Source organism: Euprymna scolopes, chromosome 20 (genome assembly GCF_053919585.1).
Source record: "Euprymna scolopes isolate OS-2025 chromosome 20, ASM5391958v1, whole genome shotgun sequence".
Lineage (NCBI taxonomy): Eukaryota > Metazoa > Mollusca > Cephalopoda > Sepiida > Sepiolidae > Euprymna > Euprymna scolopes.
This window is the reverse complement of record NC_136501.1, coordinates 17803509-17818951: the sequence shown is the minus strand read 5'-3', so window position 1 is coordinate 17818951 and position 15443 is coordinate 17803509. Positions and strand designations below refer to the sequence as shown.

The 15443-nt window shown below is 33.6% G+C and overlaps 1 protein-coding gene across 1 annotated transcript in view; it reads left to right on the top strand.

The window, feature by feature from the left end:
• Positions 1-1953: 1953 nt before the first annotated feature.
• Positions 1954-15443, top strand: part of LOC145241336 (innexin unc-9-like) — a 42461-nt gene continuing 28971 nt past the window's right edge. Inside the window, exon 1 of the mRNA XM_080104181.1 lies at positions 1954-2389. Coding sequence (XP_079960307.1) covers positions 2388-2389 — 2 coding nt within the window. The 5' untranslated portion in view covers positions 1954-2387. The remainder of the gene's footprint in view (positions 2390-15443) is intronic.

Sequence of the window (15443 nt, the reverse complement as noted above, 5' to 3'; positions counted from 1 at the left end):
TCCCCTTTCTAATTCTTGCTTCCCTGATTGTACTAACATGCAAGAGTTTAAATCTATCATGAACAAACATCTCGCGAATCAACTTCTCACATAGTCTCTTGTAGACATGATCCTAATTAGTAGCCCCTCACGTCCAAGTGGTAATACGATTTGTTTGGGGTGAAAAAAAAAAAAAAAAAGAAAAAAGTCTTAGTTGTGTCACGAGTCTAAAAGGAAAACTACGAAATAACATGAAGATGTCTTTATTTGTCGAACATTGTTTTCCAGTCATCCTAAACTTTTTCTTTGCCACTAGACTTAATGTCGATCCAGGGTGCATCCTTACAAGAGTATCTATCGTCTCTCAAGGCTGAAAGGCGACCTATAAATAATACTAGACTACACGTGACCCGTTGTGTATATGTTATGTGTGTATAAGCTATGAAATAGTGAGTATATTAATTATGCCAGCGCGCTTGCGCGTACAACAATGGCCACCATTTTTAACATGAATTACATTGCGTAATATCTGGAAAACTACTTATTTTCAGAAAATTTCAATGCGATATTCGTTTTCAGCGTCCCCGAAAACCGTTACAAGTCGTTATTTATTAAGATGGAAACCAAATAGAAATTTTACCGATTTTTTTATTTTTATTTGTAACGCAAACCAATTTTACAAATATATTTTCGGTTTTATTTATTTATTTATTTATTTATTTGTTTATATTGTTAGGAGTGTAAAAAAATAAAATGTATAAATCTATTTAAAGATAAATAAAATAAGAAAAAGTTGGCAAAACCTACCATTCGTCCTTTATGACGTCATCCATTTTTAAAGTAAATAGTTTCTAGTAAAAAAAAAAAAACACGATTATCACCCAATGTTATGGTCAAGAGAAAAATATATTTAATAATATACTCGACCATGCGAAATTCGTTGAATCAGCATTTATGTATTATTATTTTAAAAATAAATTTAATTTTCTGGCGTCATCCATTTTTCAAGAAAAATATATATTTCTTTCTTATTTTTATTTTTTTATTTATTTTTTGTTTCTTTGCTCACGTTCACCCAAAACTAAGATGTAAGGGGCTACTATTTGGGACCGTGCTTAAGGAAGATGAACGGGGTGTTATGTTGGTTTACGTTACATTTAAACTTCAGCATATCAGAAAAAATCAGGAAAGCAGGAAGGGAATTCCAAAGTCTAGCTGTTCGAGGGAAGATTCTTAATAATTTTCGTTCTCTCTCTCTCTCTCTCTCTCTCTCTCTCTCTCTCTCTTTCTCTCTCTCTCCTATTGTTTGTGTGTGCCATTCACACTATTTCTCTTATCGTTTTTTTGGTTACGTCATTCGCCTTTTGTGACGTCATCCAGTGTGCTTGGTGACACGCAAGGAAGCAAGCCATAAAACAAGATACACAGAATTTGAGTAGAAATACATGTTCTCGGTCGGATGGAGGAGAAATCCTTTTCCACCGAGGCAATTTTATTTTTTGTTCCTACCCAAGGTGCTCCGTTTGAGGGGAAGCTGCATATCTTTCTCACATTAAACCAAACATGTGTCACTCACACATCCTTTTAGCATATGGAGCCCGTAAATAGCAGTATGTAGATATGACGGACACTGACCCAACGGGTAACGAGTGGTCTAGTATATATACACATACGCACACACGTTTTTATGTGTTTTTCTCCTTCTAAAAGATAACTTTTCAAAGTTTTTATATAAGCCAGAAGGAGGGTAATCTGTACCACTTGTAAGTTTCTAATCCACCTTTCTGTCACGCACCGACCCTCGTCCTTCGCCCCCCCCCCCCATGTCACCAATCCAAACCAAAATACCGCACAACCACCCCTTCTTTACTTATTTGTACTCATCCTTCTCCTCTCCCACCCCCGGTATATTATTCCACTTCCCACTTCCTCTCTTTTTCTTATTCGCCCCCACCCAACCTCTAACTTGTCACCAAGTTTTGTTTTTTTCTTCTTTTTTAGTTTGGAAAGTTTTTTGCTGGGAGCTGGTCGCCAGTCATCTCTATCTCGCGCATATTTGTTTTCCATATAAAACGAGGGGGAAAAAAGAAAAGAAAATACTTCCATGGATCTCTTAGAAGTCCTTTAACCTTTAATTCAAATAGCGTTGCCCTAAATTTTTCTTCTCTGGTTTGACGAAAGGTGGACCAAATATAAGGAAGGGGGTGTTTTTTTTTTTTTTACTTTTTTTATGGTGTGTGAACCCACCAAGGAAAGTCCTAAACAATAAAAGGAGGAGGGTGACCTTAAATAGTCGGCCAAAACGTCCCTTTTCCTCTTGAAAACTAAGCCCCAGCAATCTGGCTTTTTACTGAGGGATCACTAAACGCGTGTATTTTGATTTGTGACCTACTACAAAAACTTTAAATATGTAAGTATAATTTTCTTTCCAATTGGGTCATTTTTGGTAATTTTATGGCGTAGATGTTTTTAAATGATAATAAATGCAATTAAGTCTATAAAATACGTTGTATATTTTATTTTGTAAAATAAATTAACACTAATTTTATTTTAAATATTCATAATATAATTCGACATTAGATCCTTTATTGGTACTCATAGAGTGATCCATGCTGAAATAATAACGTTATTTAAAAAGCCCTTAACATGGGAAGGGGGGGGTGTTTTGTACCTATTCTCAATTTTAATCGTACACTTGAATAAAAACATAAAAACTTTAAACGTGGAAATACGATTTAAAAAATAGCGCGGATCACTCTGCATTAATGCCCGATTTATGGATTTCTATAAAGAAATTCATAAATTAGGCATTTATTTTACTGTGTCAATTTTTAAACGGTATCTTTCCAGTTAAATTGAAGTTTCTCGATATTTTGAATTTATTTCCTTGTCAGGTGAACGTACAGAATAGTTATCAAACACCCTCCCAATCTTAAGAATGGCTTTCAAAATGTTATTTCAGCACAGTAACATAAATGCATACCAGGCATTTCGTGTCCATAATCTATCCCTTTTTATTAAAAACATTTAACTTGATATTCATGTTAAAATCGAAAACCTTAAATATCACTTTTCGGTGCTAATGCAGAGAGTGATCCGGACGTAAATAATAACGTTATTTAAAAACATGGGGAGGGGAGGGTGTTTTGTACCTATTCTATACTTCAACCTTACAATTGAATAAATAAATAAAAAAAAACTTGGAAATACGATTTAAAAAAAAATAGCGCGGATCACTCTCTGCACTAGCACCCACTGTTCTCGTTCAAAAGTTAATGTCCACCTTTTCTACTATGGTTAAAAGCAAAACTTTACAAATTTCTAAATTGAAACGCATGAAATTTTCCAAAAGTTTAATTTTTTTTTCTCACGCTAAATAGCCATCACAAACACTTATATCTTGTTTTCAAATGTTTCAATTCCCGCGTGTGAAAACTGTTTATTCTTTTGTTCCCTGTCTCGGATTTGTTTCGGTTTTTTCCGTAATCAAAATCGGTCTGACTCTTTGGCTTAAGTATATAAAATTTTATTCCAAATAAAATATTCTGTGTTTATGCAGTTTATGAACCGTGCTTTATATTTTTTTTTTTTTTTTTTTTTTTTTTTTGAAGGGTTCGAGTAAATATCAATTTATGAAATTAGGTGAAAGTACAGAAATTAAACCTCACTCCCCATATTAAAAATGACTTTCTAAATATTTCGGCGCATAAGTACCGAATATTTCAATTTAAAATCCTTTTTCTAAAGGATTGATTTTTTTTTTTTTGGTTTTAATGAATTTCAAATTTTCTCTAAGAGGATTGTCCGATATATTGTAAGCTTTCATCTTTTCCATGAAACTTTTATTCAAATGTGAAATGTTTTTTAGCCGAGAAACTCGTGTGTATATATATATATATATATATATATATATATATATATATATATATATACATTAGGTTGGTGCAAAAAATATCGTTTGTTGACATTAAAACCATTTTTGCCCCAACCTAATATGTATATTTGTTTTGTATTAAAAATCTTCAAGTTCCCTTACTTTATATATTGAGGACTTCTGTGGAAAGCAACCATTAAGTCGCCTGACGAGGACTTCTGGTTTTAACCAACCATTTGTCCGAAACATTAGCATATCCAGTGTCACGACCATGTAAATTTGTTTATATTAAAAATATATCTTGCTCTTAAGTATTCTGAATACCTTCGTTAAATTCATTGCTTATCACTTTGGAATACTTTTGTGTAAATATACTTAGCTTTTTTTACTAAAGCAAATGTGAAAACATTTTAAGAATAAAATTAAAGATTTAGCAAGCTTAATTTAATCTCTAAAATCCTATACATTGGCCAAATAAGCCTCCCCCCTCACTCCTGGCCCAAAACCTCGTCCTAGATTCATTTCTATTGTCCTATATTTTAAAGGTTAGAAATGTACTTTGACACTAAAGCAATGTCTTAATTTTGTTTTCCTAGCATCTCTAACTTTAATCATGAAAAATATATTTATAGTATATTTAAGAAACATTTTTATTTATTTATTTATTTATTTAGCTTTAAGTCTAACCTTTTTACTTTGCGTCCTCCTTTTTTCGTGTTTCGTTTTAACCCTCCCCTTTCCTCACAAGCATTTTCTTGCTGGAGCAAAATTTCCTTTAACTCTTTGCAGGTCCCTTTCTCGCACCCCCCCCCCTTTTTTTTTTTTTTTTTTTTTTTTTTTTTTTTTTTGCTTATTGTGAACGACGGTAACTATAGACTTAAATGTCCTCTCCCTTTCTCTTTATATATTATCAAAGGAATTTTAAAAAAGCAGAAAAAACGAAAAAACATTGACTTGTGTTGACGTCTCTCCTTGTAGAATATTTATACAAAGGAAATGTTCTTTTGTAGGATAGTAATGCCTCGATAAGTTTATTTCGTTTAATAACAAAGATGGATGCTTAAAATAGTCGACAGAACAATTTTTAAATGTCGTTTTAAGAAAAAACAGTACTTGTTATGTCCAAAATAGTAATATATCCAAATATTACGAAAATTCATAGAACTTCTATTTTTTAGTAAAAGTCCATTACTACGGTCTTTAAAATAATTCGCCATTAAAGTGCCGAAAAAAGATAAGTCCCCTGTATTCGCAATCCTCTAGGTGTTTACATCTAGAGAAAATGAAATTTATGCCAATTTTCCGTAAAAATGACTAAACTCTAATTTTTTACTGGGTGAATTTTCGTAATTTTCGGATATATTACTATTTTCGACATGAGTACTGTTTTTGCTTAAAACGGCATATTTTTTTATTTTTATTTTTTTAAATCGATCTGTCGACTTAACGCCCCAAAATGAATGGGCATTTTGCAGTATGGACAAAAATGTGGTAAAAAAAAAAAATACTATAACAAATGTTGGTACTCATGCAGAGAGTGATCCGTGCTGAAATAACGTTATTTAAAAAGTCATTCTTAACATAGGGAAGAGAGGGTGTTTTGTACCTATCCTGTACTTTAACCTTACAATTCGATAAAAAAAAAAAAAACTTTAATTAAACGTGGAAATGATTTAAAAAAAAATAAAATAAAATAAAAAAATAAAAAATAGCGCGGATATCACTCTCTGCATTAGCACCCAAATGTTTGTTCCAATCCGAAATTCCTCTTAGGGAGCTGGATTTTTTTTCACGATAAAAACCGATCCTCCTGTGGAAAAAAGGTTATTTTCGATCTTCAATTTGGTATCAAAGTATTTGGTTCTTGTCCAGAATCTGATGTCCGTTACAAAAAGAAAATATCGTATTTCAGAAGTCACGTAAATTAATCGAGTATTATATAAAGAAAATTAGGCGCTTTAAGAGCAAAGGTTGAAATATTGAATTTCAAGTAAGACCACTAGTATCTATTTAACTATCATGTCAATTTTAGTAATATATCCAGAAATTACAAAAAAAGATAAGATAGAAAAGTAAAATCTTTTAAAAGAATCAAGTTTATAAACAGCATGAAGTCAGGAAGTAACTTATGTCCGCATTTTTACAATAAATGGCGGATATCACAATCATAGATTTGTAAAAAAAAATGCAATAATCTATATATCTATAAAAGTGAAAATCTGTATATTTCTCAATAACTGTCAATTTTCAGTCTACAGACTCGAAATTTGGGTAAATATCCAGATACGCTACTACAGAACACCGACCACTCTAATTTGTTTTTTTTTATAGGTAATTGAGGTCGCTGACAACGAATCTGATAGTCAAACTTGGGGCAAATTTACCGTTTGCATGGTATTTACCCCTGAACCCACGAACTACTTTCCACCATTTTGCAGCTTCCGTTTATGCAATGCTGCTACGCGCATGCACGCTGTAGCATAAACGACGGCTTCACCAAGCAAACTACGTTGGGAGGAGGGGATTTTTTTTTTTTTTTTCCAGGATATAGAATTTTCTAATTTTCAAAAATACATTATAGCACTTTTTGGGTGGAAAATTTAAAATTAGCTGAAAAAGAAATAAAACAAGAAAAGGAAAGCACTCCAAGTTGGAGTAGGGGGGGGGGGTAATTTATTTGTGTTTTTTTTTTTTTTACCTGGAACATAGAATTTTCAAATTTTCAAAAAGTAACGCACCGACATTTACCAAATAGAACACCATTTAACATTTTCCGAAGATTTTACAGTAAAATCTTCGGAAAATGTTAAATGGTGTTCTATTTGGTAAATGTCGGTGCGTTACTGACGGAAAAACGTTTAACTAAACTGCAAAAGCACCTATTAAGCCACAAGTTCTATAATTGAATCCCCCTCCCGCAAAAAAAGAATGAAAAACAAAGATGTTTGGTGCTTATGTTTTTGTAAACCACATTAAAAACTACGTGAGACAAAAAAAAAAAAAAAAGTCCCAATTTTTTGTACTTTTCTTTAACTGTAAGTCATTAAAAAAATGTCAGTCCGTAATTTTTTGATTGGTACGCCATGTGAGAAGGCAGTTTGCTAGATGAAGCAAGCCATCGTTCATGCTGCAGCGCACGCGCGTAGCATAAACGGAAGCTGCAAATGGTGGAAAGTTATTCGTGGGTTCTGGGGTTAATACCATGCAAACGGTAAATTTGCCCCAAGTTTGACTATCAGATTCGTTGTCAGCGACCTCAATTACCTATAAAAAAACAAATTAGAGTGGTTGGTGTTCTGTAGTAGCGTATCTGGATATTTACCGAAATTTGATATACAGGGTAGTGAGATTTGGGAAACTCTTTGTAATCCGTTTTTGACCAGAAATTTGGCTGTTATGGGGTCAAAGTTCAACGATTTGACCTTTGAGAACTCTACCAAACTCCTCTGCCAATTTTGGGTATAAACAATTGAAATTTCAGATGTAGGTTCCTTGGACATGGATCTAACTTAATTGATTTGAGCCCAAAACAATAAATTTTAAGAGGTCATAATAGGGGTCAAAGATTAAAAAAAATTTAGACATCTGCGGTCTCTACTAAATTACTCAGACAATTTCTGGTCTAAACATTTGAAATTTTACATAAAGAGTATTCAGAGATAGGGCAAGCTTTTTAATCGGTTTGTGTCGAAAATTTGAGCTACCAATATATAAATGTATGTATGTTTGCATGTCTGCCTAAAATTTTCGACAGAGACGACGGATTTTCACAAGATCAATATCGTTTGGAAGCTCGACCCTTCAGTCGACAAATACGGAAAAATTGGCTAAAAACATTTTCTTCACCCTCAACTGGGCACTTGGGGGGTCGCTTTTTTCGCCGATATTTTCGAAAGTCATTCCTTATTTTCGATTGTCTAGCCTTAATTTAAATACGTCACTTCCACTTTGGCGGTGGTCGTAATAGCAAAGACGTCAGTTTTTTTCCCCGTTTTTTTTTTGTTTTGTTTTTTCCTCCTTCGCGGTACGGGTTTGAGCCTGCCTTCCTACTACCACTTTTTTGTTTTCTCGACACACGCCTCCAAACACCCGGGCAACGCCGGGCAGCCATGCTAGTATTTAACTAATTGTGACATGACAATTAGGTAAATAACATTGCTTAAAGCTGAAACTGACATGAAAGTATACAATTTTTTTAATGAAAATTATCGGATTTCGCTCTTATAACGAAGAAGCACCGAAAATGTTCTAATGTCCTCGTGTTAAAAATGGCTTTCTAAAATCTTGCAAGTATGAATTATTGGAAATTATTTCTCTTATTTTCAAGATGGCGTTTCGATATCGTCCGTTTGGCATTTGATTTTATTTAAAAGTAAACCCACTCTATTAATATACGTGAATTTGAGTGTATTTCGTTTTCGTCATGCGTAGATTAAATCGTCTTTAAACGATTTTAATCTATTACTGATTGGCAGTGTTAGCATTACAAAGCTGGTTTCGCAAGTTTGAATTTGGAATTTTCATGACAATGCGAGGCACTAGGCAGGCAGTCCCTTTCTGCTTACTCATAATTTTTTTTTTTTGCTTAAAAATAAAACTACTTGATCAAATTACATGATTTTTGGAATGACATCTATGTTCCGTGACGTAAGTACCTTACATCAACGATTTTGTATTTTCTGTACTTTTTAATTAGGTTGTATTCTAAATAAGAACCAATAAATGTTACCGAAGGCAAGTTAAATTATTTACATATCTGGTAATTTTTAAGGGGGTTAACTTATTCTGAAGTCCCCCCCCCTTGAAATAAAGGCTTGTCGAGTTTGGAATGGAAAAAAAATAGTTGCATTCTAGCCACGATAATTGTTCTAGTATTAAACAAAATACTGATAGAAACTCAATCATGTGGAAATTAAATTTTCTATCTGTATTAAAATTTTTATTTTTGCGCGATTATTGGGACCGAATGAGACCCACTATTTTTTTTTTTTTTTTTTTTATCGTTCTGCGTGGTTTACTGTTATTTTTATTAAAACAAAGAACTACCCTTTTTTGTTGGCTGATCTGGAAAATCACTGGACCATATTTTCTTTCACATATATAAAATTATCATAGCCGTGGGAAATTAGGAAGTGATTTCGAATCCTTGGCGGATAAAGGTAATTTCTGGCTAGAATTAAAGTTTATAGGTCAAAGTCTAATACTGCTTGTCTGCGATTCTAAAGTTTTTCAAGAACCACTATTCTACAATTCTACATGATGCCAAAAAATATGCGCATTTTTCTTAGTTTTCATTAAGCTCTTAAAAAGCCTTCAGATTTTTGTTTTAACTTGCTTCGAAGCGTCAAAAATACGATTTCGACAGCCATTTTGAAAATAAAAAAAAAAACGTATTTCTGATGTTCTTTCTGGCCACAAACTGTTCGTGTTTTATGTTCCGGAATCTAATTACAATAATACTCATGTAATGTTGAACACGTTTTTAGCCAAAACTAATATTGAAACCTGATTCACAATTTTCCTTTTCTGCTGGGTTTGCAAAAGCACAAAGTTTTGAAACTCGAAATAAAATTTTTCGGAAAATTTTATTTAACCACCTCAATTTTGGGGTTAGAGAATAGTTAATGCTCAATTTCTTTTACATTTTTCACCTCAAACAAAGAACAGTGCCACTTTGATGTAGGGGACTACTCTAGAGATACTATGTAGGGAGTTGAGCTGCAAGATGTCTGTTTACACTTTAACTTCAGCATATCAGGGAAGCAGGAACCTGGAAGTGAATTTCAAAGTCCAGCAGCCCTAGGGAAGACTATTAGAGTAGAAGGCTTTTTGGCATTTGGGATCTCTGTGTAGAGGTGGGATTTTATTTAATAATGAGTTTTTAATAACGCCGTTATTGTGGTTTGAGTTTTAACTCTTATGTACCTTCCCTTAAAAATTGGTTTTAAATTGTTTCTTGTAATTTACTCAAGTATTGAAAATCAAATTTTAATTCAAAGTTTGAATCTCTGAGGCCATGTTTTAATTTGCAGTTGGCATTTCCTGTATCTTCTAGGGATCTGCTCTCGTTCAAAAAAAAAAGTATTTTTATTTTTATCTCAAACCAATGATCCCCCCTTAAAAATCATATGTAAATATCGACACAACTAGTTGATAAAAACCTTTTAATGAAATAAAACATCTAGTGAAAGATAAATATTAGCGTACACCGAAATTTATAAAAAAATGAGGTAAAAAAAATTTAATTAAAAAAAATAATAATAAAATGGCAAGTGAGAATATCGGCAAGTCTGTGGCATTAAGATGATCTCTAGTAATAGTTAAAAATGGTGGACTATGAATAAGTTAAATTTCTTAAATAAAAATGCTCAATTTTCAACCTGAAAAAGTGGTAAATAAATGTTATCAAAGGCGAGATAAGTTGCTCTTCTACCTGGTTGGAAAAGCTTTGTTTACTTTGAAACACAAGTTGGTAAGTTGAACCAATAAGATAGCTTATAAGATGCCGTCTTCACATAAAAATAAGAAATACTCTGAAAGTTTCACGCCCGCTTAATTTTCTTTTATTCACCCCCCCCCTTTTTTTTTTTTTTTTTTTTTTTCTTATTAACTATTCTTTAAAATTACCGAATCCGTAAATAATGGCAGAAATGATTTATGGGAGTTTTTTTTTTAAGCGTAATTGAAAATGATTTTTAAAAAGGAGATTCCTATTGCCCAAAGAAACAAAACAATAACTATTACAACTAAGAAACCTAAATTCAAGATTGAAAAACTTAGCTCTTTTGTCAAGAAGAAAATTTTAGTAGAGAATTTGATTTACTGATAGGAATGTTTCTGAAAGTGATCACTGCCATCCACAAAGGAGGCCACTGTAAAGTCTTGAGAGGACTGTTTACAGGGACTCTACAATTCTAACGGGGTAGTAAGGCTGGTGATCTGTTGCTGGTATTTAAGGCAAGGGTAAAGGAAGGACTGGGGAGAAGGTATTCAATAATTTGTTTTGAACTTTCACACCCTGATTTAGAGGAAAACATTTTTCAGTTACAAATTTTAATATTTGTTTTTCAAAGGTGCACAAAAAAAAAAGTCATTATCAATGTGATTTTAAAACATTTGAGTAAGGAGAGATAAACGGGTGCTGGAAAGAAAAATAAGAACCATTCTAGTTTATAGATTCTTTCAAAGATGGTAGACGACATGCTAAGAAGTCGAAATTTAGCATGGTTTTAAGTTCCCTGTTTTTTTTGTTTTTTTTTTGGGGGGGGGGTCTAATTCATGACCTGTGTCAAATGTACTTTTTATTTTGTCATTTCTTTTATGTACAATGTTTAGCATTTATTAACAGGAAAAAACAGAGCTTGAGTCTCTTCTGCACCTAGCCCATGATTCTATCATGTTTGGTTTCTTACATTTTATAGCGCCAAGTTTTAGAAATTCGGCGTTGGAGGGTGTGGAGTATAAAAACATTGGGGTAAATTTAGTATCTTTAACCCAATTAAGGCACCCTCGGCATCTCCCCGGGAATGATATAAAAAAAAAAACTGTATAATTCTGCTCGGGGTATTTATTTGCTTCCCCACTGAGCAAATTAGGCACAAGGCCGTTTTTTAATGTGGAGAGTGAAGGGAAATGGGGACTAGCTCCCCGGGGAGTAGGGAGCTGGATAGTGACAATTGGTATGAAGGGTTTCTCCTACATTGACCAATAACTTATGTGGGGTTGCCTCCCCCACATATGGTCTTTGCTTGCAGTATCTGCCAGAACAGATACTACACCTTGATCTTGGCCCGAGGGCCAAACTTCATAGGAGGCAGAGCATGTATAATTCTGCTCAGTCTAAAATGCTGATTGCCATTTTTTTTTTTTTTTTTTTTTTTTTTTTCCTAAGTGCTATGTCCGGCAATAATACTTAAAAATAAATAAATAAATAAAAAATAAAATAAAAGGGTAACTAACCAAACAATAATTCAATGAATTTTATTGAAAAAGATTCAGCTCAAAATATACATTTTTAAACAAAGTATAATTGATAGTGCTTGTTAAAACGATGCCAAAGACATGCTAAATAATGCTATATGATCTAGTAACATGATATGAATCCACTTTGTAATGTTTTTATGTAGATGTCATGTTGACCTTAACATGTGAAAAATCAATATCAAATGCAGCCGTAGTGATTCTTGCAGTTCTTATCAAGGCTTGGAGGCCACTCAAGGATAAGGGTTCATGAGTATATGGTCGTCAGTGGGACAATATCGTAATCGTTAGTAGTTGAAATTTGGTAAATTGGATTACGTTAAGGGATGGCTCATCAAGTACTTGTTTACGTGGGACTTGAAGAGGACCATATTGTAGTCAGCTGAAAAGCAGGAAAACGAGTTTTTTGGGGTTTTTTTTTTTTCTTTACACAGGTATCACCACATTATCAAGGCCAAGAGGCCATTCGAGAATAAAGGTTAAAGCGTGTACAGTAGAAATTGGACAATATAGTAATCATTAGTAATGGAAATTCCGTAAATTTGTTAACTTATATGGAATGGCTCATCAAGAACTTGTTTACGTTAGACTTGAAGACAACCATATTGTAGTCAGCCGGAAAGCAAGAAAACGAAGACAATTCCACAGGCGTGCAGTTCTAAGAAAGCAGCTTTGTTCATGGAATCTACGTTTAGGTTTAGGCACAGATAAAGAGTGGGGGGAATTATTGATGGTGGTTTCAAATAGAAGAGGGTTTTCTGTGAAAGTTTGGCAAGGGGCTCAGACGAGCACTTGCCATGGTCTAACTCAACATCAATAAGTGGAAAATTTCATTAGTCGACAATACTGAGCTTCAAACAAATGTGTTGACAAATCTGGAGTCAAAAATCGCTAAAAGAAGCCTTGAAGCCCAGGGCCATAGCATGCGTGAATGCAGTGAAGAATCCTAACTCCAGTGGCTCTATCGCTCGGTCTTCGAACCAGTTGCAGTTTATGATGCTAAATGTTGGTCAGTCACAAATAAGCTGGACAATCGTTTTAATTTCATGTAGACGAGGATTCTGTGTTGGATAATATCGAGCATTGCCCTATTCAACCACATCGCTAATAACGGCATTTATTCATGATATGGAGCAATAACGATCGTCAAGTTCTGTGAATGAGATGGTATAGTCATGTTTTATGAACCAACGATAGCCTTGCCAGGCTAGCAGATGAAGGCCAGCAGCCAAGACGGTGTTGGCTCAACATGTTTCAGCTGGGCTTGAAAATCGATGGTGTGCACCCTGATGAGTCGCATGACCAAAGGAAACAGAAAGACAAAATGACGTACGGATCCTACGATATGATGTAGGACCATGCAAGGAAGATAAGAATCCCATGGAAATTTCAGTTTTTTACTTACAATCTTCTCTCCTTTTCGATTGTAAAAATACTTTTCAGATGTTTCTAAATCTTTGAAATAAGAATACAATATTGAACTACTTAGGATTTCTATCCAGTCATGTCTGAAGAAACGAGTAAGAAATGACAATTGTTGCTGGTCAAAAGATTCAAACTCCACAAAGTCACCTTTGACTCCATTTGCAAAGAACATTACCTTAGACCACCAACCGCTCCGAGAATTGATAAATTTGTTTATAATGCACAATGTTATTAAGACGATCTCTAGTGATCAAGTGACCGGAAGTTGCAATCTCACACAAGGCCAAGCCAACTGCCTTTTTTTTTTATTTCCCAGACAGTGCTCAACTTCTAAGAAATTACTTAAGTTTTGGTTAAAAGTGAATTTGTAGGGTAAAAATCCGGGGAATTTCCACTGAGTTTATAAAATAGTGCTCAACAGTAAGTAGAGCTATTTATATTTATACAAACCCGTAACAGGCTTTGTTATACTAGCATGACAATGTTTCGATCTGTAGTTATCAATAAAGATCTCATCAGGCGAAAAGTCCTTCAATATAAATACCTAAATGACAAGATAGATTGTTCACCTGACGATATCTTCGTTATTAATAATTACAGATCGAAACCTTGTCATGCCAGTGTTGCAAAGTCTATTACATGTTTATATGATATAATAAACATAACAGCCGACATGAGTTAATCACTGTTTCGGTTGCATTAACATCGAAACACTGGTTTATTTTTGCAGGTTATTTTTGTATAGTTTTATGCTTATAAAACTCTTATGTTGAGCACTTTTGAAAAATACTGGTTCTAAGTTCAGTTTATCAATATATTTGCTCTCTCACACATTATCTATATATCTATAAAAATGTGTGTAAGGACACTTCTCAACCTATATACTCGACGAATTTTTGATCTATAGACTTTAAATATGGAATATAAGATATTCAGACATGGGGAAAACTTTAATCGGTTTTTATCTGGAAAAAAGAGCTGCTAAGAAGTCAAAATTGAATAAATTGGTACATGGGGATGATAGAATTTCTATCTGTTTTCAACTATTTCCTGATCACGCATGCACGGTCATGAAACATTATGGCTTCCTTATGTTAAGTATAAGTTTGTTAAAAAACACTTTAAAGATCATGTCAAGCTTGTGTAATGGTTATCGCACTTGACTCACTATCTTTAGGATTTGGTTTTGGTCACAGCTCGTTTTTTTTTTTTTTTTTTTACACATACAAGAAATGAAATGAAAAAAACAATACTTGCCTGCACATTTCAGTTTCTTTGTGTGCATGTTTTTTTTTCTTTCCCCCCCCCCTAATACTTAAGGAGTTTAACGTTAAGTTTAATACCTACGGTATTTCTATTTATAATAAATTTTGCATTAATTAAAATATTTTTATGCATATTTTATGACCGGGCAATGCTGGAAGACCTAATATATAGATGTATGATTAAAATAGGATTTAAAAAAAAAAAATATATATATATATATAAAATGGAGGTAGATAGACGCCAAAAAAAAAAAAATAAAAGCATGATACAAAAGAGTGCCAAGCAAATCACCTGACTCCTTCATTAACCGGTCCTGGATATGACCTTAAACTTTATCCAGTGGTGAGGCCCCAGCTTGCGAGCTTCGGGGAGTGTGGGGCCAACCTTTAATTGCCATTGCTCCCAAATCCACTCTGACCCGAAGTGGTAGTACCTGTTAGGGTCCCAACTATGGGTTAAATAGAAACCGACTTGAAAACAACGAATATATTCTATTAAAATATGATTCTTCTGAATCTTTGGATTCGGCATTAAATAACCTGAAAAGGGTTGAAATGCTGTAAAACAACCAACCAACCATTTATTAACCAATGACGGCCGATCACCATAACTGCATGGGCGGCCTAAACAAGAAAGATGGCGAATGTATATGGAACTTCTCAAATTTCACAATCCAAGCCTAGATGAAAGATAAAGGCATAATTTTCTTTGGCCAATAAAGCTTTGTCCAAAGCTAACCATCAAAACCATTGCTATAACAAATGGCAAATTTTAGATTCTGATGTTGACGAAAAACAGAACGTCATCGACTCTCTAGCAATGCAAAAATGCTGCAGAAAAATTGTCGGAAGCTTTCATCTTTTGACAATTACCCTCATCAGAAACGTGTTTGCAGACATAAATAATGAGCAGCCAGACA